This window comes from Carettochelys insculpta, chromosome 1, assembly GCF_033958435.1.
Source record: "Carettochelys insculpta isolate YL-2023 chromosome 1, ASM3395843v1, whole genome shotgun sequence".
In the NCBI taxonomy this organism is placed as follows: domain Eukaryota; kingdom Metazoa; phylum Chordata; order Testudines; family Carettochelyidae; genus Carettochelys; species Carettochelys insculpta.
Genome location: NC_134137.1, coordinates 339,710,316 through 339,737,645, shown reverse-complemented (window position 1 = coordinate 339,737,645; position 27,330 = coordinate 339,710,316). Strand labels below are relative to the sequence as shown.

At 40.9% G+C, this 27,330-nt stretch overlaps 1 protein-coding gene across 1 annotated transcript in view; it reads left to right on the top strand.

The window, feature by feature from the left end:
* Nucleotides 1–27,330, top strand: part of GRM8 (glutamate metabotropic receptor 8) — a 531,151-nt gene that overhangs the window by 420,546 nt on the left and 83,275 nt on the right. The window contains exon 7 of the mRNA XM_074984122.1: nt 3,870–4,006. Within this exon, the coding sequence (XP_074840223.1) occupies nt 3,870–4,006 (137 nt within the window). The remainder of the gene's footprint in view (nt 1–3,869; nt 4,007–27,330) is intronic.

The following is a 27,330-nucleotide window of genomic DNA, read 5'->3' as shown; positions in this document are numbered from 1 at the left end:
TTAATCTGTGATATTTTACACCTTCACTAACCTTACCTTCCATGTCTACAGAATCTTTTGTAAAATTCAGTAAACTCACCAGGGCTGGTCAATTTCCTGGCTGCTTCTCCCTGCCTTCCCCTAGCCCGCTGCTGTCAGGCTGACTGTGGCATGGCTGTGGGGAAGCAGGGAGAAGGGGCTCTTTGCCTGCCCAGCTGCCTGCAGGCAGGCTGACAGCCACAGAACAGCTTCAATTTTGCTTAACTCGTGTTAAAGTGAGTTACGCGCAACTTGAAGCAGTGTATTTTGAGGGTTTACTGTAATTATTCACTGCAAAGAATCCTTCTTGCAAAAAAGAATAAAAAAAAACCACCTTTATTATATTAGCTTCCGTTTGCCCCCCTCTCTCATACACGTCTCATTATGGTTTTTTTTTCCTTGTTTCTTTTCTGACTCACAGTGTTATTTTATTTGAGCTGACCTCCATTTTGGAGAGTTCACATATGACTGGGGTCAGACGGCCATTATTTTAATACTCTTTAATTAATATGCTTGTTTACCTCAAAGAGTTATCCGCTAAAATACTGCCGAAAGCTAGCCAGGATACGAGGGATTTTTCAGTACAAGTTGATTACTTCCTATTAGGATAAGAAAATAGGACTTTAGCCTTAACAAATGGTAATCTTTCCTTTTATTTTGTGTTGAACTGATGTGCATTGCCTTCAAGTAGATGGAATCAAAATTAATGAGCTATGTGTCATGCTGAGAAAGATGCTGCTTTTGTTCAAGTGGGGAGGAGAGGGAGTTCCAACTTGTTGCCTTAGACTGCGTCTACACTACAGTCCCCTTTCTGAAGGGGAATGCAAATGAGGCAAATTGTCAATGAGAATGAAGCACTGATTTACATATCTCACACTTAATTTGCATAATCACAATTTCAAAAGAGAGTCTTTCAAAAGAAAAACAGCAGTATAGATGGGGTTCTTTCGAAATAAAACCCCGTTTTCGAAAGCATCCTTTTTCCTGAAAAAAGTTAGGAAGGAGGTGCATTTGAAAACATTTTACTTTGAAAGAACCCTATTTACATTGTTGTTTTGAAAGACTCTCTTTTGAAAATGTGATTATGCAAATTAAGTGTGAGATATGTAAATCAGTGCTTAATTTGCATTTCCAATTTGCCTCATGTGCATTCCCCTTTTGAAAGGGGACTGTAGTGTAGACGCAGCCTTACTGTGTCTGTAGAACTTTGTGGGACTTGTTATGAAGAGTTTAGGAGGCTACAAAATTCTTCCACTATGTATTTTCATTCACAGAAACTCCCTTTAAAGGGTTGATAAAAACTGGACAAATGCACACCAAAAAAACCAGACCATCACAGTGATGTGCAAAGCTCAGCAGACTGGTTCAGACATCCATCCCATCTGGTTGTCTTGCTCTATCACGCTTTAGAACTATATCATGACATTTAAATACTAGGCCTACAGAAGGGATGGTGCTGCACCTCCAGCAGGAGTATCAGAAAGCCTGGAGGTTGCACAAAGAAGAACATAATCTGCTGCATTTCTCTGAGGGTGCAGCAGAGGCATCCCATTCTCTTTTTGGTTGGCATGTGGAGGAGAGTGGTTGGAGCTATATTTCTCCAAACTTTCCAGTTGGGCTTTTAAAATGGTCTGGAGCCCTTAGTGACTAGAAATTGCAGCAGGTCCTCATGCCAGGCAGGCCAGAAACACTGCAAGAAAAGACTTGCTTGAAATGTTTTGACACTTTTGGTTTTGAAGGCAAATAAGAAATAAGCAACACGACACATACATGTATTTGAGCCCCTGACATAGTTTGGCTGGAACAGAGGTGAAGGTTCAGCTAAATGTATCCAAACCAGTTGTCACATTCCTAAGATTCTACTACATATCTTCTGTTATGAAGCGTTCAATGTAATTATGATGGTGATATGTTGTATAGAGGTATTTGAGTCAATCATAGTTTAAAATAATACATTGCTGCATAACTACATTGTAAAAGGATAAAATGGGGAAATTACACATTTACTTACTTTTAAAATACAACGTTAAGTTATATTGATGACAAACGATCACATAATGATTTTTTGCAGATTGAACACATTGGAGATTTATGGTGTGAGCTTTGCAATATTGCCAAATTTTCACAAAACCCACCTAAAGCATTTCAGGCAGCTATGTCCAGTAAAAGGCAACTCCCAGATGTGCACCTCCTGCCTCAGTCTCTGCTGAAGATATTATAGCTAAGACATGATTTGATACTGTCCCTCAAAGTCTTAACACTATGCCATAGCAAGTAGCTACCCACTTCCACAAGTGGTGTCCTGCCTAGCTTTCTTCCCTCAGCACTTTGACGTGTCTCCCTTTTTCTAATTGCAGAGTGGAGGAGGTAGGAATTTGCCACACTTCCAGTACAATGTTCTGAACAACTGTAATTGCTGAGAAACTCAAGGCTTAATTTGTCACTGAGTTACACGTTCTCTATCTTGGTTTAACTATGTTGACTTAATTATGTTTTTTTAACTTATGCCCATTGGCAATAGTCCCAAGGAACTGTTCAGTAGGTGAGACCAGCCACAGGCCAGTAACACTCCAGCAAATCCCTTTGCTGTTGTTAGCAGGCCCTGTATGCTAGGCCTTGAGGTGTGTGGTGCAAGATTGGGCTGCATCTGTGTTATCTGAGAACTCCCCCAATGTCTGAAGAACTCTCAGAAGAACAAACACAGCCTGAATTTGCTTGTGTTGTTGTTACTGCACCCAAATCCTGAGGTGAAGTTTTGATTCCCATTGAAGTCAGCAGCCGCGTCTACACGTGCACGCTACTTCGAAGTAGCGGCACCAATTTCGAAATAGCGCCCGTTACGGCTACACGTGTTGGGCGCTATTTCGAAGTTGAAATCAACGTTAGGCGGCGAGACGTCGAAGTCGCTAACCCCATGAGGGGATGGGAATAGTGCCCTACTTCGAAGCTGAACGTCGAAGTAGGGCACGTGTAGACGATCCGCGTCCCGCAACATCGAAATAGCAGGGTCCGCCATGGCGGCCATCAGCTGAGGGGTTGAGAGACGCTGTCTCTCCAGCCCCTGCGGGGCTCTATGGTCACCGTGTGCAGCAGCCCTTAGCCCAGGGCTTCTGGCTGCTGCTGCCGCAGCTGGGGATCCGTGCTGCATGCACAGGGTCTGCAACCAGTTGTCGGCTCTGTGGATCTTGTGTTGTTTAGTGCAACTGTGTCTGGGAGGGGCCCTTTAAGGGAGCGGCTTGCTGTTGAGTCCACCCTGTGACCCTGTCTGCAGCTGTTCCTGGCACCCTTATTTCGATGTGTGCTACTTTGGCGTGTAGACGTTCCCTTGCAGCGCCTATTTTGATGTGGTGCTGCCCAACGTCGAAGTTGAACGGCGACGTTGCCAGCCCTGGAGGACGTGTAGACGTTATTCATCGAAATAGCCTATTTTGATGTCGCTACATTGAAATAAGCTATTTCGATGTAGCGCGCACGTGTAGACGTAGCCAGCATGAGTTTTGCCTTTCACTTCAATAGGGTCAGGATTTCACCCCTCCTTCTTATGATGTCCTTACAGTATTAAACAGTGTTAGGCCTCTGACTGAACTCCGGTTTGTTTTGTTTTACATAGGTTAGCTGAAGCTTATTGACAGTTTATTTTGTGATGCAAGTCATAACTTACACAGTGGCCTTTTCTTTACAAGCTTTTTAAGTTTATTATATAGCAATGCTGACAACATTGTATGAAAACTTGTGTGATGATCTCACATAATTTTGTCACATTTTTTCCAGAACACGTTAAAGAAAAAAAACAAGTGGAAACTAAAATAGATTCATGAGAATATTTCAATTATCATTCAACTTTTTTATAGGGAGTGCTGGAACGCCTGTTGTTTTCAATGAAAATGGAGATGCACCTGGACGCTATGATATTTTTCAGTATCAAATAACCAACAAAAGTGCAGAATACAAAATAATTGGTCACTGGACAAATCAACTTCATTTAAATGTAAGTAAACTATTGATTCATAGTGGTCATTAATGAGAAGTTAGAGCATCTGAGCTTTTGTTTCTAAAGGTACCTTATTTTTGACATTAGACCCACAAGGCAATTCCCATTTTTCTCCTAAGCAAGGAAGCTCAAAAAAAATCACATTTATAGCACAGATATTTCCTGTGTTCCTCTGTTCCTTTAAACTGTATTTTAGCACTTTCTCTGTAGCCAGGTGTGGGTAATGGAAGTAGGCTATTATACCCAAAATAATTGGATGTGTGCCACTCCTGTTCTCAAGATATGATGCAAACAGGTGCAGCTTTCTTGAAGGCGAAAGTCAAATTTGTCCAACAATCACTCCTGACCTCAGATCACACACGTGAAAGTCAATGCAGGACTGCTGTGCTGCCATACTGATAAACTGTTAATTTCTGAACATAAAAAAGGGAGTCTGGAATGAAGTTCTGGCTATATGTTTATACTGTTAATTTGGTTAACACCTCAACATCAACAAGAACAATAAATAGCCCCAAATGATGCATTAAGATGCCATAAAATGAAAATATACTTTTGATAAGTGATAGCTGTTATATGTAATATTCATTTGGGCTGCAGGTACTTTTCACATCAAAACCTGAAAGCAAGTGATTTTACCAGTTCCTGGGTTATAGTGTCAGTCCAAACCACTGTCCAAGCTTTAGGAACACCAAAAAAAGACTTGAGCTCTCTGATGATCCTCCTTCCCCTTCACAGAATGCTGGTCTCCTAATTATATCCATCCTCCTGACTGATACCCAGCCCCTTCATATCCTTCATGCAGTCTGCTAAATCCATGCAGTCCTACCTGGTGGTGTTTGCTTATGAACAAAAGGCCAACCGTCTTTTCTGTGCTCCATCAAATTTTCAGGATATGCATGACTGGCTGGCCTGCTCCCCTTCTGGAACACTTTTGTATGGATATCTAAATCTAAGCTATAAAATTCACATGAACTGGCAGCCAATTCCATTCCTTCACTCACCACCAGCAATTAAACTAGGAATTTCTTCTCAGGTCCACTGTGCCTCATGGAAGAACTCACTCTGGAATATATTTTCAGCAGAAAACACCATGCCTAATGGGGAATCTCTGCAACAAGGGATAAGGTTAGCTATCCATATCACAAGCTTGGAGATAGTTATAATCTAAATGAAAGAGGCTGCTTGTCATGGAACTTCACTCTTCTCTTAGAAAATAGCACCATGCAAGAGGGCAAATTAGGGTCATAGATAGAGGAAATTCACCAGTTTCCATGTAAACCAAGCAAATGTTCTAGGGTTTGGTGTGAGGTTGGTTTGTAGTTTCTGCGATGAATAATTTGTGCTGGGGCTGAACACCAGCCCATGTTGGCTTGACTGGATCTCTGAAAACCAGAAGCACAAAGTGCACGTCAGGAAGTGTGAGCCGTCATGATTGGGTCTACCAGCTGGTGTTTCCTGTCATGCAAACCTCAAAGAGTGGGCTTCACACAACTCTGGTTTTCAGTATAAGAGGCACATAATAAATAATAACCAAAACAAAGTGATAGGTATTTACAAATTGTTATTCATTTGAGAGAACTTTGCAGTAATTAACAGAGTGATACCAATAGTGATGCACATAATAGCTTCCCCTTTTCAGCCACTGCTCTGATAAATCACCTTATCTTATCTACCATTTAGTTTCTGTTCTTGCTTGGTGAGATGACATTGCTTTATTTTTGGGGACCAAAGGGAAGCCTAAAAATATGCAGCCTTTGATAGCAGGTTATGTGCCTGTGTTATTTCTTTCCAATAGCCTTGTATGAAAGGGAGAGTGCCTTTTTGTATTGGTGTGCCGAGTAGTGTAAGAGAAATAGGAAAGGTGAAAGAAGTGTTTAACAGAATGAGGAGAAATTTACTAGTCAGTTTCTGAAAACATGAAAACAAGAACTTGAAAGTAATTTGTCTTCATACGAGTTTGGGGGGGTGTAGATTCCATGTTCCATAAAATGGTACAGTTTTGGTAGGATGTGAAATAACTTTACCTTGAAGATAAATATTTATATTTAAATATTTACACTTTCAGAATTATTTGCACTTCCTTCTGTTCAATTTAGTTGCAACGGAAATAATTAGTTCTTCCAAAAAAGATGACTAAAGCTCTTGTTCAGAACTTAGCATTTTAGTCCTTTGTTGACAGATTGTTCTTTTCTATACAATACCTGTTTGTCATGTGATCGTTATAATGTCATGTGAAAAATAGAGTTAGTCTGGTGAGTACCAGGACCACTGAAAACACTGTTACAAATGAATAGTCACAGAGAGGTAGCCATATTAGTCTGTATCTCCACAAAACATGTACTACTTTAAAGACCAACAAAATAATTTATTAAGTGACTATGTTAAAGTGCTACATGGCTGCATTTTTGTTTTGTGAAGATAGAGACGAACACGGCTACCTCTCCCAGTTCACTTTCAGCACTATTTCCAGATCTGAAGAAGTGGGTCTGCCCCACAAAAGTTCATCACCTAATAAATTATTATGCTAGTCTTTTGTTTCGTTACAAGCACACCTGTGTCTGCTACAGTGTTATCCTCCCATCTCTTTCTTTCCTATGTCCCTCCCCATTCATTTTCTTTGTCATCTGCCACAAATTGTATACATTTTTAGATTATAAACTCTCTGGGGGAGGGCCTATTGCAGTGTAATCTGTTTGCACAATGCCTAATCCAATGAATCCTTATCCTTATTTGGGTCCTGAGCCACTTGCACAATAGAAATAAATAAATTAACAATGATAGTAATGATTGTGTTTAGGTTCAGTTGCTATATTCACCAAGCTTAGTACATGTCTAGGTGTTATTTTAGCTCCTGATTACCTATTGTAGCAATCTAATGTATTTATTTTAGTAGAGAACATTAAAAGGGCACTGCAAAATCTTTACTGATCATTACCAGCACTGTTGATCATCACACTGAAGTGATATTATGCTCTTTGATCCACAGGAGAATTTCCATTGATGGCAAAGGGTGTCTCAAGTATAGATCAAAGACAATACACTAGTCTAAGATTACGGACCAGCTTTTAAAATCACTGACTTGCAAAGGACAGGCTGGTTTATATCAATATCTCTCTCACACTCCAGAGTAGATATTTTCCTTCTAATAAAGCTACGTAACAGACCCTGTTGTTAAATGACTGTGATTTCTAATGATTAACCAAATATAATCTATAATACCTGACTTTTTTCATCAGTAGATTTAAAGTGTTGTATGAAGGAGGTCAGTACAGTTTCATCATCCTCATTTTACTGAGGGAATACTGCCCAAGCAGGCCAGCAACAGGAACTCTAACACTTGAGGCATGATTCTATACTCCTGTGCATATGGTCAGTTCTGCTGACATTTTCATTTCAAACTGTTTGTAAGCTAACACACTTTCTCAGAAAGCTACTTTAGTCAGTAAATGCCATACTTCAGTTAACTATATATAGATCTAGATCTAGATCTAGATATAGGATAGTGAAACTTCATAAAAGTATTGTGTATTCTTGAAGGCTACATTAACACTAGAGAGTTTTGTCAAGAAAACTGGGGTTTTATCAACAAAATTTGCAGAGCATACGCACACAAGATGTGTTTTGTCCACAGTACGTCAACAAACCTCAGCATATCTGCCAACAGGTTTCTGCCTCTCTGCGATGAGGCACGACACCTTTGTTGACAGTTTCTGTTGATAAAAAATCCACGTAGACACTCTGGGGGTCCCTATGTCAACAGACAGGGCTTCCAGTGCACTGGGCACCCCTGTTTGCTTAGCTTCCGGTTGGCCATTGTGTTGACAGTGGCTGGGCTGTCTGCTCTCTGTTAACAGAGTGGATTGCTCTTTTGATCCGCTTTTGTGTGTGGATGGCTACGTCTACACGTGCACGCTACATCAAAATAGCTAATTTCGAAGTAGCGACATCGAAATAGCCTATTTCGATGAATAACGTCTACACGTCCTCCAGGGCCGGCAACGTCGATGTTCAACTTCGACGTTGCTGAACCCAACATCGAAATAGGCGCTGTGAGGGAACGTCTACACGCCAAAGTAGCACACATCGAAATAAGGGAGCCAGGCACAGCTGCAGACAGGGTCACGGGGCGGACTCAACAGCAAGTCGCTCCCTTAAAGGGCCCCTCCCAGACACACTTTCATTAAACAGTGCAAGATACACAGAGCCAACAACTAGTTGCAGACCCTGTATATGCAGCACGGACCCCCAGCTGCAGCAGCAGCAGCCAGAAGCCCTGGGCTAAGGGCTGCTGCACACGGTGACCACAGAGCCCCGCAAGGGCTGGAGAGAGAGTATCTCTCAACCCCCCAGCTGATGGCTGCCATGGAGGACCCCTCTATTTCGATGTTGCGGGACGCGGATTGTCTACACGTCCCTACTTCGATGTTGAACGTCGAAGTAGGGCGCTATTCCCATCCCCTCATGGGGTTAGCGACTTCGACGTCTCGCCGCCTAACGTCGATTTCAACTTCGAAATAGCGCCCAACACGTGTAGCCGCGACGGGCGCTATTTCGAAGTTACTGCCGCTACTTCGAAGTAGCGTGCACGTGTAGACGCAGCTGATGTGTTCTGTCTACAGAAGTTTTGCTGGAAGATCTCTTCTGACAGTAACTTCTGTTCACAGATTGCACTAGTTTATACACAGCTAAAGGGTTTTCTCCAAGATAATCAATGGCCATTGCTATGTTTAGCTATGGATTTATATATTTCCTCTGTTACAAGGTATTGAACTTGAAAATTTTTCAGGATTGTCCAAGATATGTTTTCTGACAGATTTTGGCTGCTAGTCTTCTCTGCTATACAGGCTACAGTGTGTCATACCACCCTCTCCTCCGGTCCTGACTCTAAGAACAAGCGTCAGGATTTGTGTGCTGGGGACTTTGATTCTTCAGAAATTTCTAGTGGATCCTCAGGGGTCTTGTGGTCAACATGTCCCTCACCTGGAGAGACACTGTCTTTCCTTTTGGGGAGCAAATACTAACACTAGTGATATAAAGACTCTGTATCTGAATACTTAAAGATTTTCTTGTCAGCAGATTTGGCTTGCTTCGGAGTTCCTTCAAGCTATGATATGGGTTCTTCCTTTAATCCTCAATAATGTTAGTGCATTTCTTCAGGCAGACTGACCTTTCACATTCCCTCTGCAGCAGCTGTGACTTCCAGAATCTTTTTATGAATACTGCTCAACACTGAACCAACAAGAATAAACACTATAAGTTGACAAGGCTAATATGGAAGCAAAGCATCTGGCAAACACAATTCTGAAGTCAAAATAATAAAGAAAAAGACGTAGCCCCCATATATACACTTTAGCACAGGAGTAGAATTTTATTTGGCTTAGAGACATCAGACACTTGACCTTTACCAGACTGATCTGAATGCAGATGCTTAAAGCTGTCAAATGAATATCACAAACCACAAGGGCCTGATTCTTATTCACAAAAAGACTACATTTTACTACTCAGGCAGTGTATATTTACACCCACTTTAAAATCCCTTTACACTTCCAGACTGGTGTAACTGGCCTTCCGTGTAAATAGTACTCAGCCCCAAGACGTTTGATTTTTATATAATAGTTACAGAAACTTAGGGCTAGTAGAAAGAATAATCCTTGACAATTAGTTAAGTGCCTGTTTCTGATTTCCCTTTATTTATTACTAGTAGCTTTCAAGGTGTTTCAGGGCAAACATTGAAGGAAATAAAACTTACCACAAAAAGTGGTGATACTCATAACAAATAAGAAACATAATACATGGTAGTTTTATTTCCACCAAAAACTCATGTTTTATTCATTTAACTACAGTACTCTGCATATCAGGGGACATATAGTACTTCCCAATGAATGTGTGGGCTTAGTAAATTTGACCCTCAGCCATGTAATCTCCACAGGAGGAAAGCTGTTAAAAACAAGCTTGTAGTCCTTGGCATTTATGAATTGGCAAATGTACTTCCTTTTATGATTAATAATGAATCCCCTTTTAGAGCCTGGGTCACTGAGAAGTGTGTTATAACATGAATGCTAGCTAGAAATGACTACTGACAGCTACTTCCAACTGCGGTAACTAGACAAAGCCCTAAGCCAGGAAGATCAAATCCAAATCTGAACTTCTCCCAAGCAGGTCATGTTGAGCTCTGGAGCTTTGGTTTGACCAGAATTTAGATCAGAAAATATCTGGGACTTGGTTGAGGCAATGAAAAGGTGAAGCAAAGGCTCACTGGAGTTATCACAGTCTTCGAAAAGCAAGGCAAGCTATCTAAACACAGTACAACTTTTCAGTGAAGTCTCAGGGAGATTTATGGAACATTGTACTTATCAGATTTCTATCCTTCTACACTGAATAGAAGTCGGGGAAGAAAAATAAAAGCATCACAGAGTTACAAGATTATTTTAGTAGTAAGAAGCAGCCTAGATAACAGAGACGCTATACAAGAATGCTAATTAACATTTATTGTTTTTAATTCCCTGGCAGCATCTTAATTTGCACTGTTTTTCAGCTAAGAAGAGATTAAATTAGATCTTTGTGCGTAGGAAGATCTAGCAGAGATGGCCATGCTCATAAAAAGACCATTCTGGCCTTAAGCACAGACTTTGGTGAAATGGTGAGGACTAGAAACCGTACAGAGCACATGGAATTTACTTTCTAGCAAACATGGTGCAGGAGAAGTGTCAGTGCTCAGTCTGGCAGAATAACTCTTTCAAAATAGGCACTATTTCCTGTGGCTGTGGCTACACTGCTTCCCCCTTTTGCAAGCAGAATGCAAATGAGCGAGATCAAAAATACAAACGAGGTGCCGATTTACATATCTCATGCCTCATTTTCATATTCTCACATGGTCTCCCTTCTGGAAACACCTTTCTCAGAAGCAAAAACGGCCATATCACTCGGGTTCCTTCAAATACAAGCCCTGTTTTCAAAAGAGCTCTTCTTCCTATTTTGTTTCAGGAAGGAGGGTTCTTTCAAACACAGGGTTTTTCGAAGGAACCCCATCTACATGCCTGTTTTTGCTTCAGGAAAAGGGTCTTTTGGTGCAAGATCACGTGAGAGTATGCAAAAGAGACATGATATATGTAAATCTGCACCTCATGTGCATTTTCAGTGTTGCTCATTTGCATTCTGCTTCTGAAAACAGAATGTAGTGTAGCTGTAGACTGTCTTAACAGCACCTATTTTGGAATATCTTATTTCAAAATAAGACTGTTATGTAGATGCAGCCTGTCTCTGGCATTAGTCTTAGCAGCTTCACAAATTATGAACCTAACCTTGTAGGATAGGATCAGAATTGAGATCTCTCATCTGTTATGAGTCAGAATTAAAACTGTGCTGACTTCCTATCTACCTAAGAGCAGAAAAGTAAATGATATAAGGAGCTCCTGACGTGTGCTCTAACTTTAGTAAACAAGATTCAGGGCTTGCCCTACGCCATTACATTTCATTAAAAGACCCAGAGAATCTATTTTCAGCTGAAGGCTAATGAATGTGATTTTAAAAAAAAATTACAGAACGAACCCAAGCTCGAAGGCTGTGTCTGTACGTGCTGCTTCTTCTGGAAGCGGCACAGTAATGAGCTATCCAGAAGATGCTCATGAGGCACAGATGCAAATTTCCTGCGACTCATTAGCCTATAAGCACATGGTTCAGAGTCCAGAAGAACTTCCAGGCTCCAAAGTAACTGTGCAGATGTGCAGCCTGTGGGGATCTTTTGGAAGGAAGCCCTCCTTCTGTAAGCCCCTTCTTCCTCAAAATTTTGGGGAAGAGGAAGGAGGGTTTTCTTCTGGAAAATCCCTGCAGGCCGCATGTCTGCACATGTGCTTTGGAGTCTGGAAGAGCTTTTTCTGGACTCCAAACCACGTGCTGATATACTAATGAGGCACGGAAAATTTGCATCCGCACCTCATTAGCATCTTCCGGATAGCTCATTACTGTACCGCTTCTTCTGGAAGAAGCAGCACGTGTAGACACAGCCAAAGAGTGGAAAAATTAAACAAAAACTCCAGAGGAGCACTTACATAGAAGATAAAAATTCAGAGGCGTCCTTGTCGTCTTAATGTATTTTGTAAGCAGCATGATTTGTGGGTGTGTTTTTACATGCAAATGAACTCATAGAAGGACTATTTTGCCTTGTTTTCCAACAAGGCAAGTGATCATGGCATTGCTCAGTTATCTTATGAATAATAATAATAATAATAATAACAACAACAACAACAACAACAATGGATGGACAAAGAAGTGGATTTTCTCTACTGATCTGAAAAATTTCCACTGGCTTTCTCGGTAGTGTATGGTAACTCAAAGCCAGGCAGGAAAAGACCATTAGACAATGTAGGGGAGAGTTGCTAGGCTCCGCTAAAATAGACCTTGGTGTTCAATAGAATTGACGGATGAGTGTGACTCATGTTCTCCTTCACTAATAGAGTCTGAATACATCAGGGAGCCTCTTTGCAGGAAGTGCAGATCCCAGACTTAACAGCCCAATCAATAACAGCAGACAATGAATGCAGTCTGTGGGTCAGTCTGCAAAATACACAGGTAGGGCCAAAATGAGATTATTTTAAAAAGCAGCACTTCAGTGAGTGTCTAATTAGAGAAGTAGCAAAAGGAGAACATTTGTGGCCATGGGAGACTGCACATCCCAATGTTCTTAAATAGTGTACCTTCAAATAGAAGAGCAAAGTTAATACAAATGTAGAAAAGGATTAAAAGAAGTACACCTGGTAGATTAGGAAGTATATGGTACATTACTGAACTTTCTGAGCAGATGTTTGATTCCAGGTTCAATTAATTGAAAGATATATAAAAGGAACACCATGCCTTTTTCTCCAAGTTTACTGTATGGCAAAATTAATAATAATATTTTTTAATTAAATTGAAGTCAGGGCTTCTAGGTAATACAATGTGGAGGGGAAATAAGATGATATGCACTGCAAATGCCCTAACCCATTTGTTCATCTTTAGAAAGATGTCAGATTGCCAATAAAACTGCCTCTGCTCAAGAGCAAAGACAAAGAGATTTTTCCCACCTTGTCTGAGTTAGTGAAAGTCAGGTTTCTCAAGTGAAGTATGGGGTTGTACATCACTGGGAAGTGTGATGGAAAACTTGATTATGAATTTGTCAACAAGCGCCTTGCCTCAGCAGTAAGTAGTCTGTCATTTTTGTGATCCTTACATAAAAGAACAATTATGCTTTGAAAGAACTATGTTTTAAATAGCCATGACATGAGGGACTGCAGATTATTTTTATGTATTTCTGATCATTTCAAGAAATATTAGGAGCACTATGACATATAATAAATGAAATTATTCTGTTCAGTTTTAAAATAGCCATTTCCTTTTTCACACACAAGGCCGCTCCACAATGGTAGAGCAACTAATAGCCATCAAGTGCTGAATAAGTTGCTCTCTGGAATTTTTCAGTGTTACATCTGGCACAGAGAAACATCTATTTTCATAAAACAAGGAGCTCAGGGAACATGTTTCCAACAGTATGTATGTAGCAAATTGTTTTTTGATGAAGCGGTGTGGAACAAGGGGCAAAAAGGGCCACCTTGATGGGTTGGGTTGTTTTTTTGTCACTGAATCTTAAACTGTACTTTCAGTCTGGAGGTATAATGTTTACCGTTAACAGATACGGTAGTTGATTACATTACCTTTAATTGTAGTGCCTTTGCTTTAAATAACTGAACTCCCCAGGTAAATTAAATATCATTAAATTGAATACAACATTTTTGAATGGGATTTTCTTGTAAAAGAGAGCGACTATCACTGGGCAGCTCTTTGCTAATTCATGGATTTGCTGTTTCTGTTTCCTTTGTCACATTGTCTGTCCTGGCTTTTTATTTCCCTTATAATAGTAGTAGCTATTTTGTAGCACAACATATTGTTAATGTATGTTTATATAGAGTTTTTCATCCATATCTCCAAGCAAATTTGATTAAATAATGTGCAAAGGATCCCTTTTGCACATTTCCAGAAAACCCCCAACAAGGGAAAAAACAGAGCTGCTAATTAATGGTTTGCAAATCCGTGATGCCTGTGGCCTATGGGCTGTTTCAGCTCATCAGGCTAAGCTACTGGCAGGCTGCCGAACAGGTTGTTTACTTCACAGTGCATGTATCTGCAATTCCCATTGGCCACAGTTAACCATTCCTTGTGGATGCAAGGGAAAAAACCTGTCTGGGGGTGCACTGGTGGCCTACCCTGATGAGCTGCATGGGGCTCATGGATGACAGGTTGACCAGTAATGTTGTAAACCATCCCATTTGGGAGTAGAAAGCAAAGATAGAATATGAAATTTCATTGAAACTTCAGCTGAAATGTGGAAAGCAGGATGTGTTCTGAGGTCACTGGGGTTCAGGAAAATAGGGGATGATATAGAACTCTGGGGCAATTTGGGGTGTGGTTGCATCGATGTGTGGATGACAGTTGGTTCTGCCATGCTGAAGTCCACACGGGGGAATTCTATATTTAATTGGCCCCTAACAGATAAAAAGAAATTGATCACATACGTAAAAAAAATAATAGTGGCTTGTATACAAGTGATCACAATTTAAGCAATTTATGAAGTGCAAGCAGAATAAAGACTAGACTAGTTCTACAAATATGTGGTGCTTTGACAGGGACAGTTTAAAAAAAGGTGAAGGCGATTTTGAGAAAAATCAGCTGTGAGGAAGAATTTAATCTGAAAAAATCCAAATGACCTTATTAGACTCCCCAAAAGCCAAAGTCTCACAATAGTGGAAGAGCCCTTGTCAGTGGCACTGGAATTATTTTGGGGATAGGGGTGCTACGCTGCACTGCCCCCTCTTCCTTTAGATCCGTTGAGATTGGTTTCCAACTCTTCTGGGACAGATGGAGCAGATTCCATTGCTGCAAATGGCCTATAATCTGTCCAGTCTGGAAGAGCTGGCAATCCTCTCTGCCAATGTTGGTGTAGTGGAGCTCATGACAGGACCAGCAGGACCCCAGCTGGGGAGCTGGTGGAGCTTGTGGCAGGGCCAGCAGACGCCATGACAGGGCTGGCAGATCCCAAGGGCCTGGTGGAGCCCAAGCAGGGCTGATGAAATGCATGGGGATGGCAGAGCTCACAGCAGGACCTGTAGGAACTGGGGGCGGAGGGGAGTAGCAGAGATCACAGCAGGAGTGGCAGGACCCAGGTGATGGCACAAAAGTTATTTGTGATTGAGAGGGAGTGAAGGAAGTTTGTAAAAAATACACATGACAACTAACAGAAAAAAGGGGAAGTAATGATAGTAAGGACTATAAATAAGAAGTTAGGAAATGTAGCTGTTGATAAGGAAGCCAAGGACACAAGGAGAAATCTATGACCAGAAGACTTAAGGAACGTATGAAAGAGTGTTTTTTCTTTTTTTCTTTTGTTTTAAATACATTGGGCACAAAATGAATCCTGACAATGATATTTATTATATTTGCAGGACTTCTAGATAGATAGGGTCAAATTATTAATAATAATACAAAAAGGGCAAAAGTGTTCAATTAATATTTCTATTCTGTACTGGGGGAAAAACAGATATCATCTCAGCATATGCTGGTGATAACACTCTTTGGGCTTGTCTACACTTGCACGCAGCACTTCATTAGGCTAATTCTCCCCTGTGGCAACTTTGAAGTGCCAGCATGCCTGTAGCCGTGGGCACTTCAAAATGCCTGCACTACTTCGAAGTGCCTATACGCCCCAAAATTTGACACTTCGACACTTCGAAGTTGCCGCGGGGGAGAATTAGCCTAATGAAGTGCTGCGTATTCACAGCACTTTATTAGTAATCTCCCATCGCCCTGATTGACATGCCCCCTTCGAAGTTGGGGGCAGGTGTAGCCCCAACCTTTGTGTTCCATTGATATTTCTAGAGAGGTTAAAGAAGAGCTACTAAAGTTATATATTTTATTAAATCAGCAATCCCAGATATTTTGCATTCAAAAATTTTAAAATAGTTGTTTGAGGAGTTTCAAGGATTAGTAATAAATAAATCTCGGTTTTCAATAAATCTTGGAGCAGTAGGGAATTTCCAGAAGATGAACAAAGTTATTATTCTCTTAATTTTTAGAAACCCTAAATGGGATGATCAGGGTAATTATAGTCCTGTCAGCTTAACATTGATCCAAGGCAAGAATAATGGAGTGGCTGATATAGAACTTGATTAGTAACAAGCTAAAGAAGGTTTATGTAGTAAATGCAAATCTATTTGAGTTTCTGGAATACAGATTCAGTCAAATTAACTTGATATCTTTTTTTTTGAGAAGATTACAAATTTTGTTGAGAAAGGTAATAGTTTTGTCACAATATACTCAGACTCTTGTAAGGCATTTGGCTGGTACCACACAATGTTTCCTTAAAAAAACCCAGAACAATATAAAATTAACATGCCATACATTCAATAGATTAAAAACTGTCTAACTGACTGGTCTCAAAATTTAACTGTGATTGGGGAATCATCATCAATCTCTCAGGGACTTGTTTGTGCACCTTTTAGCGTTTGTTTCTATAATGTGGAAGAAAGCATAAAATCATCACCGGTGCAGTTTGCAGATGACACAAAAGCTGAGAGAGTTATACATAATAAAGAGGCCAGGTCACAGATTCAGAGCAATGTGGATTGCTTAGTAAGTTGAGAGAACCAAACATGCATGTTAATTTGGCTTATTGTAAATGCACACATTTTCTCTCTATATATATAAAAAAATTTCCTCCCAGGTGACTGAATGATGTCGTCACTTAAGTGCATTGGTCTGCTGCCTGGGGATGGAGGCAGGGAGAGGGGTGAGGGAATAGAATGGAGGGGGTAGTCCCAGGAAGACTGGGGCTGACTGCACAGCTCCCTGACCCCCTGAGATGGCTGAGGCTGGCTGTATGGTTCCCTAACTGGGTCAGGGCTGGCTGCACAGCTTCCTGATCACTTGGGAAAGCTGGGCTGGGCCATGGCTCCCTGACTTGCTGGGGAAGGCTGGACACCCTGGACTCTCTCCCTGCCTCCAACACCCCCCTACTGACCTTTTCCCCTCCTCTACCATCCCTGCCCTGGCTGTGCAGCTCTCCCACCCCCCAGGAAGAAAGTGGGCTTGGCGAGCATAGCAAGGAGGTGGGGCGAAGCCTCCTAGAATCATTAAATGTCTATATCTCAGAATAAAAATCATATTTACATGTTGGGCACCTCTATCGTGGGCAGCAGAAACTCTGAGAAAATATTTGATAATCAGCTGAATGTGACATCTCAATATGACACTATGGCTAAAAGAAGGGGACTCTAGAGTAAGCAGAGAGAGAGAGAGATTACTTTACTGCTGTGTTTGGCTTTAGTGTGATAGTTGATGGAATACAGTATTTGCTTTCTGTGCCCACATTGCAAGGAGGATGATGACAAACTTGAAATGATTCGGAGAAGAGACATGTGAATGATTAAAGGATTAGAAAACATGCCTTTTAGTGATAAAAGGCAACCAGTTCTGTGGCACCGTCGAAACTAACACATTTATTAGCTTTTGTGGGTAAAAGCCACTTCCTCAGATGAATAATGAAAAGCATTCAATTGGTTTATTATTTCGGGGAGAAGGTTAAGGGATGACTTGGTTATAGTCAATAAGTACAAACTGGATCAACAAATATTTAATAGCATTTTCTTCATTCTACCACAGAAAGGTACAGGTTAAAACTCCGAAATCCAGCATTCTCTTATCCGGCAACATCCGTCATCTGACGGGATCATGGATCTCACAGGACCAGAGTCCAAGGGCTGGGAGGAGGAGGAGTCAGCCAGACCAGTGGCAGGAACTCAGGGCAGGGCAGCCACAGCTGGTTTAGTGGCAAAGGCAGGGACAGCAGCCAGGGAGCCCAGGCAAGGAGCAGCAGCAGGGAGCTGTGGCTCAGGGTGGAAAGATGGCGGCTCATTGCCAGGGCCAGGCAGGAAGCTGTGGCCCTGGGAAGCCACAGCCAGGGCTACGCAAGAAGCCATGGCCCTGGGAAGCTGTGGCTGGGGAGGGGTGGCTGGGGCCAGGAGCTGGCAGCTGCAGAGCCTGCGTGAGAGGAGAGGCTGTTGGGAAGCCATGGGCAGGGAGCCCAGGAGCAGGGACTGAGGCCATCAGGGGGCAGAAGTAACCACTCCAGTCCGGTGAAATCCCTGGTCCAGGACCACTCAGATCCTGATGTTCCCAGACCAGGGAGATTGAATTTCTATACCACGATCCAATAACTGGCAGTTCAAACTAGACTAATTCAGACAGGAAAAAAATGCATAATTTCTAATGGTGAGAGCAACTAAACATTTGAACAACTTACTAAGGGTTGTGGTAGATTCTTCATTGCTGACAATTTTGAAATCAAGATTGGATGTTTTACTAAAAAGCTCCAGGAGTTATTTTAGGTCAATGCTATGGCCTGTGTCATATAAAAAGTCAGACTAGATATAGCTCACATTGGTCCTTTCTGCCCTTCTAATTTGTGGATCTCTCTAGATTAGGATTTAAGTGCTAGTGAAGTTGAAGCTCCGTCTGGATATGAGGCAGGTGATATTAGTAGAATGGAGGGAGCATTTGTTATAGCTGTAACAGTAGACCAGATTAATGCCTTCAGCATCAAGGACCTTTTTCTGTTTTTTCTCCAATATATTCACTAACTTGCAGTACATCTTCTGCCATTTCAGAGGGCTTCAGTAGTCTGATATGCCTATAGATCTGTCCCTTTCCAGATGTATGAGATCTCTGCATTCAGGCACAGAATCTGGTATGCCTTTGTTACCTTCAGATTGGATTTTGCACTTTCTTGTGGAACAATATATGAATCCCACTTAATTATTTCCCAGACTGAAATGTGTCCAAGACACACATGTGCATGGATTTTCCCTCCTTTTGGGGTGGGATGTATGTACACAGGTTATCTCATTAGGAGAAAAGACATCCCTAGCATCTAGGACCCATTTATTTTGACCCCCCCTTTGCTGTCCCTCAGAGTAGCATTTTCTCTCTGGCCAACCGGGATGAGTGCAGCGTCTCTGCTTTTGTTATCTCCAGTGCTTTATAAGCAGGTGGCTGGAGAAGGATGTGATCATCATCTATCCCCTCATATTTTTTCCTTGTAAACAACATTTGCAACCTCTGTGAGCTATCCAGACTCTAGTGTCCCAGGAGACAGAGCTTAAACCCTTTTAACCTGGGGTCTCCAATGTGAAATCAGAATGTGTTATTTTTATACCTCTTTCTCCAGCCTAGCTGTGCTATTTAATTTTTATTCCAGCTCAACGTGTTTTATGCTTTGCATCTTCTCTACTTTTTTTGTTTGACTTTTATCAAAAGCAAAAAGGTATTTCTTCCAAGAAGTCTTCTTGACAGTATATCTCTGGCTTAAATTTGTTTCTCTTGCTTGTTTTGTGTGTTGCCAGCTCACTAAGTCCCAGAGCAGAATTTCCAATTTACGTATTGACTCTTCACTATAATGGCAACATAGCTCTGGAAACAAGTTCTTCCTCTTCTGCTAGAAGTCTTAAAATACAAGCAAACATTTGCATGGCAGTTCAGAGACAGTTCATACTTTCAGATGTTTGAATCCAGTTTGTTCACCTTGCCATGGAACCATATTTAAAAGATCAATGTGATTTTCTTTCTCTATGTAAAACTGACATATCAGGAGCTAAATTAGAGTGGGAAGAACTGACTTTTCACTAAAAAGTACTGGCATGTAGTTAACAAAAAGATAAGACTTTTATTATAGTGACAGTTGACAGCACTTTAAAGTAATATCAGTGTACACATCTCTGGATTTAGCATTTTGAAATGTTTCAAGTTGAAATTATAGTAACAAACAGATCAGTTTCATCCTTTGCCCCCCCCCCACTTAAAAATATAGAGCAAGAAAGATGGTGTAGCAGCTGGTTATTTCAGTTGGGGAAATTTAAGTATTAATGTGCTGTAGTCTTCTGTTTTAAACATTGGAAAATGATCAGTGTCTCCTTGGTCCTTTTAAGTTCTACCAGGTCGTCACTGTGATAGATAGTGGGAATGTGATGAACACTTAATCCACTAACGTCTGACAAGTATCTTAAGACACTTACGTAGATGGCACAGTAGCAATGCAAAAAATACTTAAAATTACAGTTATCTGCGTTATTCCAATACAAATCTACCACCGATTTTAATATGAATTACAAGAAATTAATTCAATATGAATTTTCAAGGAAGTCCAAGAAGAATAGGTGCTGGAATTAAGTGTGGGGTGTGTGTGTGTGTGGGGGGGTTGCTGTCACACCACCTGGTTTGAAGTAATCACCATCACATACCGGGTTAACAGTTTGGTTCAATGGCTCTTAGCACCCCTATATAAAAATTGTCCCAGCAACTATACCTAAAGGTTTTATCAGAAAAGATGTTGTCATTCAATTGGTCTTTCTGATTCATTTGTGATAGTATATTTTTTCTTCAGAATACTACACAGAAAATATGTTATGTACTGAGTTAAAGTCTTCTGACAGCAATTTATGTATGATATTTCTGTGGAAGAGGGTAATTTTTTGTATTTCTCTTGAAAGTGAAGAGCTCTCTCTCCAGCTTCAGGTGTTTTTGGCAATTAAAATTTACAACTGTAAAACTATAAATCTCTCTCTCACACACAAAAATTCATCCTGAATGCCATAGAAATTCAGGTTACGTCTGCATAAGAGGCTTTCCCCAGCAAATTGAGCTTTTGTTGGGAAAAACCATGGAATGGCTGCACACTAAATTTGTTGACAAAACCCACCACATCCGCCTGCAGCATTATACCGCTTCTCATTCATATGTAACGCTTCTCTCAACAGTGTTTTGTCAACGGTACAACCATATAGATGCTCTGGGGCCCTTTTGTTGGCTGGCAGGGCTTCCAGTTCACCAGGCAGCCCTGTTTGCAGAGCTTACGGTTAGCTGTTCTCTCGAGAGAGGGCCAGGCAGTCTGGCTGCTTGCTGTCAATAGAATGGATTGTTCTTAGGATCTGCTTCTATGTGTAGACGTAATCTGTCGACAGAAGTTTTTCCAGCTTCTGTCAACAGAGGCTTCTCATGTATATGTAGCCTCACAGTAATAACTATCTGCAACAATACCACTAACCCCTTCTCTGACATCCCAACAGCCTTCACTGCACTCTGCCTTTTCTCCATAAACCTGTGGGGGAAATATGATCATCACAGACTGCTTTGGTGGTTTACAAATCTGGCCTCTGGCTTCTGGAAGACTAAAGAAGGGAATGCTGTCCAAAAGTGAGGATAAGTCCCAGAATATGGCCTGTTTGAGGCCCCTATTTTTAAGACCAAAGAGTGTTAATTCCAGTGCTTCTGCTGCTTGCTTAACTGTTTCCCTCTCACATGAGGAGAGAAGCAGTCTCTTGTATACTCAGGTCCCAAACCATTCAGTTTAAAACCAACAATTTGAACTGTACCTGGGAGCTAATAAGCCTCCAGTGCAGATTGTGGTGCAGTGAAGTGATGCACCCCGTGTAAGATGTCTAAGGTGTGTCCCACTTCATAAGTGTGCAGCTGCTACGGCTTTCATGAGTTAGGGCTGCAGGACTGGGCTTTGGAGGGTAGGGGTGCATGAAATTCTGCCTGACAGTGGTGAATGGCAAAATGCCATTGACTTTAGTAGGGCCAGAATTCTACACGAAGTAATTTAGGGTGTGGGAGGCTAACGTCCGCCATTAATTCCTTTCTGTTCACCACATTTGCTTTCTCCACTCTAGTCTCACTTTTAACTGCAGCTTATTCCTTGATCAGAATCTTTTCTGAGCATAAGATAAGCAACTCTCAACACAGCTTCATTAGCTTCTAGACAATACTGAAGGCAAGGGAAGTAGAGAGGCTAATAGTCTTCCTGGTGTGAACAGAAGCTAATATGCCGTGTAAGGTGTTTTATAGTTTCTGGGGTTTATTTCCTGAGAAATCATTGCTCATGTTTAAGAGTAAGCATTGGTTTAAATCAGTGTATAAATGTAATTGTTTTCTTTGATTTATGAAAGCTGCATCTCACCAGCAATGCATTCCCAGTGAGCCCTGTAAATTTTTAGCACTTGGATCTGAGGCTCACCTGTCTGCCACACACATATTTTTCAAACCTTCAAATACTTGACATTTTTGGGTTTCAGTGTCTGTTTTACAAAGTCTCATTCTCAAATGCTTGCTTAAGAGAATCATAGAATATTAGGATTGGAAGAGACTTCAGGAAGTCATTGAGTCCAACCCCCTGCTCAAAGCAGGATCAACCCCAACTAAATCATCCTAGCCAGAGCTTTGTCAAGCCTGGCCTTAAAAATCTCCAAAGGTGGAGGTGCCACCACCTCCCTAGTTAACCCATTCCAGAGCTTCCCCATCTTCCTAGTGAAAAAGCTTTTTTCCTAATTATCCAGCCTAGACCTCCCACATTGCAACTTGAGACCACTGCTCTTTGTTCTGCCATTTGCCACCAGTGAAAAAAGCCTAGCTCCATCTGCTTTGGATACCTCCCCTTGGGTAGTTGACGGTTGCTATCAAATCTCCTCTCCATCTTATGCAGACAAGATACCATTTCTCTCAGCCATGCCCCATAAATCAGTGTGAAGTTATCCAGTTAATCAGGTTTCGCTACATGTGCAAGCCGTAAATCTGGAAATGTTCACTCCAAAAATGGCCAATATTTGCCAGAAGTTACGGAGAGAGGTAGGTAATATAATTCCTTGCTCTCTTTTTGAAGAGTCTTCCTTCCAGTTTATGCTGGAGCCATGGGGAAATTACTTTAGATCACCAAAAACTGTGACTACTAAGAAGTAGGAAAAAGCAAGCTTCAAAGCAACATGTTAATTCTCAGGGAGTCAAAATATGAAATACAATAAAATCTAATAAAAATGTAATATGTCTCATTTATCTGGGGTCTTATTCTGGTGATTCTCTAGATAGGCACTTCACCCCAACTCCAAATTTCTTTGATGGATAACGTCTCTTACTTGTTCACTCCCCTTAGTAGTTTCTTACCCATTTTGTCTTCTTAATGGCTATTCTCATGTATGGCAACACCAGTCTTTATGATAGCAGTTTTGATTTCCTTTTTCCTTCCCTTGCCGCTCCTCTTTCCTTCTCTGCTTTCTTTTCTATGCCATGGCTATTTTGAAGATTTGTGCCCATGTAGACACAGCCTTACTGAATGTGGAAGGCAACCTAGTGACAGTTGGTGTGAAAGAAGCTGCAATACTCAATGTTTTCTTTTTATCTGTCTCCACAGACAAGGTCATCTCCCAGACTACTGCACTAATCAGGACAGTATGGGAAGGAGCTGGGTAACCCCCTCAGTATGAAAAAAACAGATTAAGAGCTCTTTAGAAAAGCTGGATGAGCACAAGTCCATGGGGCTGAATCTAATGCATCTGAGGATGTTGAGAGTTGCAGCTGATGAGTTTGTAGAGCTATTGGCCATCGCCTTTGAAAACTTGAGGCAACTGGGGGAGGTCCAAGATGACTGGAAGAAGGCAAATGTAGTGCCAATTTTTAAAAAGGGAAGGAGGAGCACAGACCACTCAGTCTCACCTCAGTCCCTGGAAAAATCATGGAGTAGGTCCTCATCTATTTCATTTTGAAACATTTGGATGAGAGGAAGATGATTAGGAGCAGTGAATGTGTATTCATCAAGGGCAAGTCATGGCTAACCAATGTAATTGCCTTCTATGATGGCATAATTGGCTCTGTGGATATGGAGAAAGCAGGGGGTTTGCTATATCTTAACTTTAGCAAAGCTTCTGATACAGTATCCCACAGTATACTTGTCAGTGAGCTAAAAGTATTGATTGGATGAATGGACTTCAAGATGGATAGAATGCTGGTTAGGTGGTCAGGCTCAATAGATAGTAATCAATCGCTTGATGTCTGTATCAAGTGGAGCGTCCCAGAGGTTGGTGCTGGAGCTCGTTTTGTTCAACATCTTCATAAATGATTTAGATGATAGGATGGATTGCACCCTCAGCAAGTCTAGAGACAACGGTAAGCTATAGTGACAGGTAGATATGCTGGAGGATGGAGATAAAGTCCAGAATGACCTTAATAATATGGAGGACTGGACCAAAAGAAATCTGGTGAGGTTCAACAAGGACAAGTGCAGAGTCCTGAACTGAGGACTGAAAAATCCCATGCACTACTACAGGCTATGCACTTAATGGAGAAGTGGTAGTTCTGCAGAAAAGGACATGGGGATTATAGTAGAGGAGAAGCTGGATGTGAGCCAATATTGTTCTCCTGTTGCCAAGAAGTCTAATGGCATATTGGGCTCATTAGTAAGAGCATTGACAGCAAATTGAGGGAAGCGATTATTCCCTTCTCTTCGGCACTGGTGAGACAACATCTGGAGCATTGTGTCCAGTTTTGTGGTACCCACTACAGAAAGGATGCAGACAAATTGCAGAGAGTCTAGAGGAGAGCAATAAAAATGAGTAAGGGGCTGTGGCATGTGACTTGTGCAGAGAGAATGAGGGGGGGACTTGAGATCAGTCTTTCATTACCTGAAGGGGTGGTTCCAAAGAGAATGGAGCCAGTATATTTTCAGTGGTGGCAAGATGGAAGGACAAGAAAATGGTCTCAAGTTGCAGTGGAGGAGTTCTAGGTTGGATATTAGGAAAAACTATTTGACTAAGAGGAACGTAAAGCTCTGGAATGGGTTGTCTAGGGAGATTGTGGAATCTCCACCCCTAGAAGTTTTTAAGGGTAGGCTTTGACAAAGCTCTAGCTGGAATGATTTAGTTGGGTCAGTCCGGCTTTTAGCAGGGAGGGGGTTGTTGGGCTAGATGACCTCTTGAGGTCTCTTCTGACCCAAATCTTCTGCGATTTTATGATTCTATCACTTAGCTTCTCCGTGTCTCTGTTTTCTCAGGTTTAAAATGGAGATAATGACCTTTCTCGCAATATTCCAAGCTGTTGTGTTAATGATAATTGTATTTGAATTTGTCATTCAGGATCTTCATCAAGTCTACTTGGTTTAGGATTAGATTATTTTATAACTGAGTGCAATAAAGCAAAATACCAGCTAGCAACTCATATTTTTGTGAAGATTAAGGCAGAAATCTAAACCTGTGCTTCCAGGAAATGACACCCAATATCCAATGTGCAGAAAAGCATCAGGCAGTGCGGTCAGGGGCTGACATTTCACAGCAAACATGAGAACATTAGTAATGAAAATGACATGACACTGCCATTGGCAATCTGGATTCCTGACAGTTTTTATCTCTAACTGTGCATTCTGATGGATTGGTTGCCCTTGACTTGTTTCCTGTCTGAACATCAATAGTTAAATATTTGTAATTTTAGCCTGTAAATATAACCAACTTGTCTTGGGAGCTATGAAGATTGGCTGGCAGGACAAATCAAATGATTGTCATATTTAGGCTCATAATAAATTAAAATAATTTTTAGTGATCCAGTTTTAGTTTAATTTCTGAGTATAATGGTTCATGCTACTTGATTGAACAAGGTACATGAAACATACAGATTTATTAGGTCATGAGTTTTTGTGGGTAAAATCTACTTCCTCAGATGAAAAAAAATAGTCTGTAAGGTGCTTGTTATTTGTTTAGCTACAGACTAACATGGCTAGCCATCTAAGACTGAGGTACATAAGAGAGTTTAATTTGTTCTTTGGGAGATATAGATGCATTATAGAATGTAAAAGGCCAAATACTAGACTAAATCGCATTATATAATACAGCTGTTGAGCTTCAGTGATGGACTTTAAGCTAGAAAAGAAATATTTGTAAGAGTCTAACAAAACTCTGCAAACTCTGAGAAAGAGCTGTGGCTAACATTTTAATTTTTGGTCATTGCTATAAATCAGGATTACGTGTTTAAAAAGAAAGTACCCAGAAGTCTTGATCTTTCTGAAGAACTGAGTTTCCTGCCTCAAAATGAAAATATTAGCCTCTTTGCTCAATGAATGCCATCACAATACACCATTTATGCCTTCAATCTTATATCTACTGCTGGTGTATGACCTCTGTTTATAACTAGTATTATTCAGCTTATTAGAGCATTATCCTTAAAGGTATACCTGTTATTGAATTAGCATTGTGTAAATATCAAACTGTGAACTGTTTTGGAAAGTTGAAACACAAAGTACTTTTCTAATTATTAATGATAGTCAGTGACATTTTTGTGAAAAAAGATGAGCCAGTACTCAGCCAGCTCCCTGCCCCAGCCCCCAGCTCCCCACCCCCACCCCCTGCCCAAGCCAATCTGCAACTGGAGCTGCCGAGGTGCCAGTACTCAGTACCAGCACGTACTAACACAAAAAGGCACTGATTATAATATTAAATATCTTGAAGCAATTTTTTTGGGCCTTGCAATAATAGAGACCTGCTGAACACCCTATAAATCTGTGACTGATTCCTCAGATTCTTTCCTTCCCATGAAAGTCAGTTGGGCTACCTTAGCTATGAAATCACTCTCTCCCTCTCTTGCTTTCTCTCTCCAGGTTCTGATCTTGTCAGGGTCATTGTAGTAGCTGAGGAAGGGTGGAATTTGGTCTGCTGTTGTTAACTATGGAAATTCTACTTCAAAAATCTGTTATGCAAACTATTAATAATGTTACTGGTTGGTCTCGTTTAGTTTTTGAGAGCACTGTTAATTAAAATAATTGCTGAATAGCTACAGGAATATAGGTGTCAGACCTGTAAATATACCTGCTGTGTGCTATACTGTGCCTTCTATTAACCCAGCTCTCACAGCATTATTTTTTTTACCTTTGTTATGAAAGATTAAAGGACAAATGTAATTGTTTATAAAAACCTGGCACTGTTTACTTAGTATTGTCAGGAAACTGCAGTGACTCTGTGTTTTCACTAGTTAGCTGATATAATGAGTTTTAAAGCTGTAAATCTAAAGAAAATTACACCTCCATCAGGAACTCATCTCATACATAGTTGATTTTTATAATGGTTATGTCTATTTAAATAGCAGGGAAGCTGCATTTTCTGTGTCCTGACAAATTAGTTCTAAAATGAGCAAATATTGTAATTTAAGGAAATTATTATATACACTGTTTTGGGTTATGTGGAGAATAGAAAACGGCAGCTGATCATCTAATGCCTTTTTGCTAAGGGAAGTTTGGACACATCAAAGGAGAACATAAGTCTATCAAGGACTTTGGTTTGAAAATTCAGAAGCTGAACTTGAATTAATAATGAGATTTAAGCTATTACCAATAATAAAATCTGAGCTAGCCTGTTCTGTACTCAACATGTTCAACAGATGAGGATGGATTTAAAACAGTAATGTGCTGTGTCTTGTGATGAAACTGTGGTTGA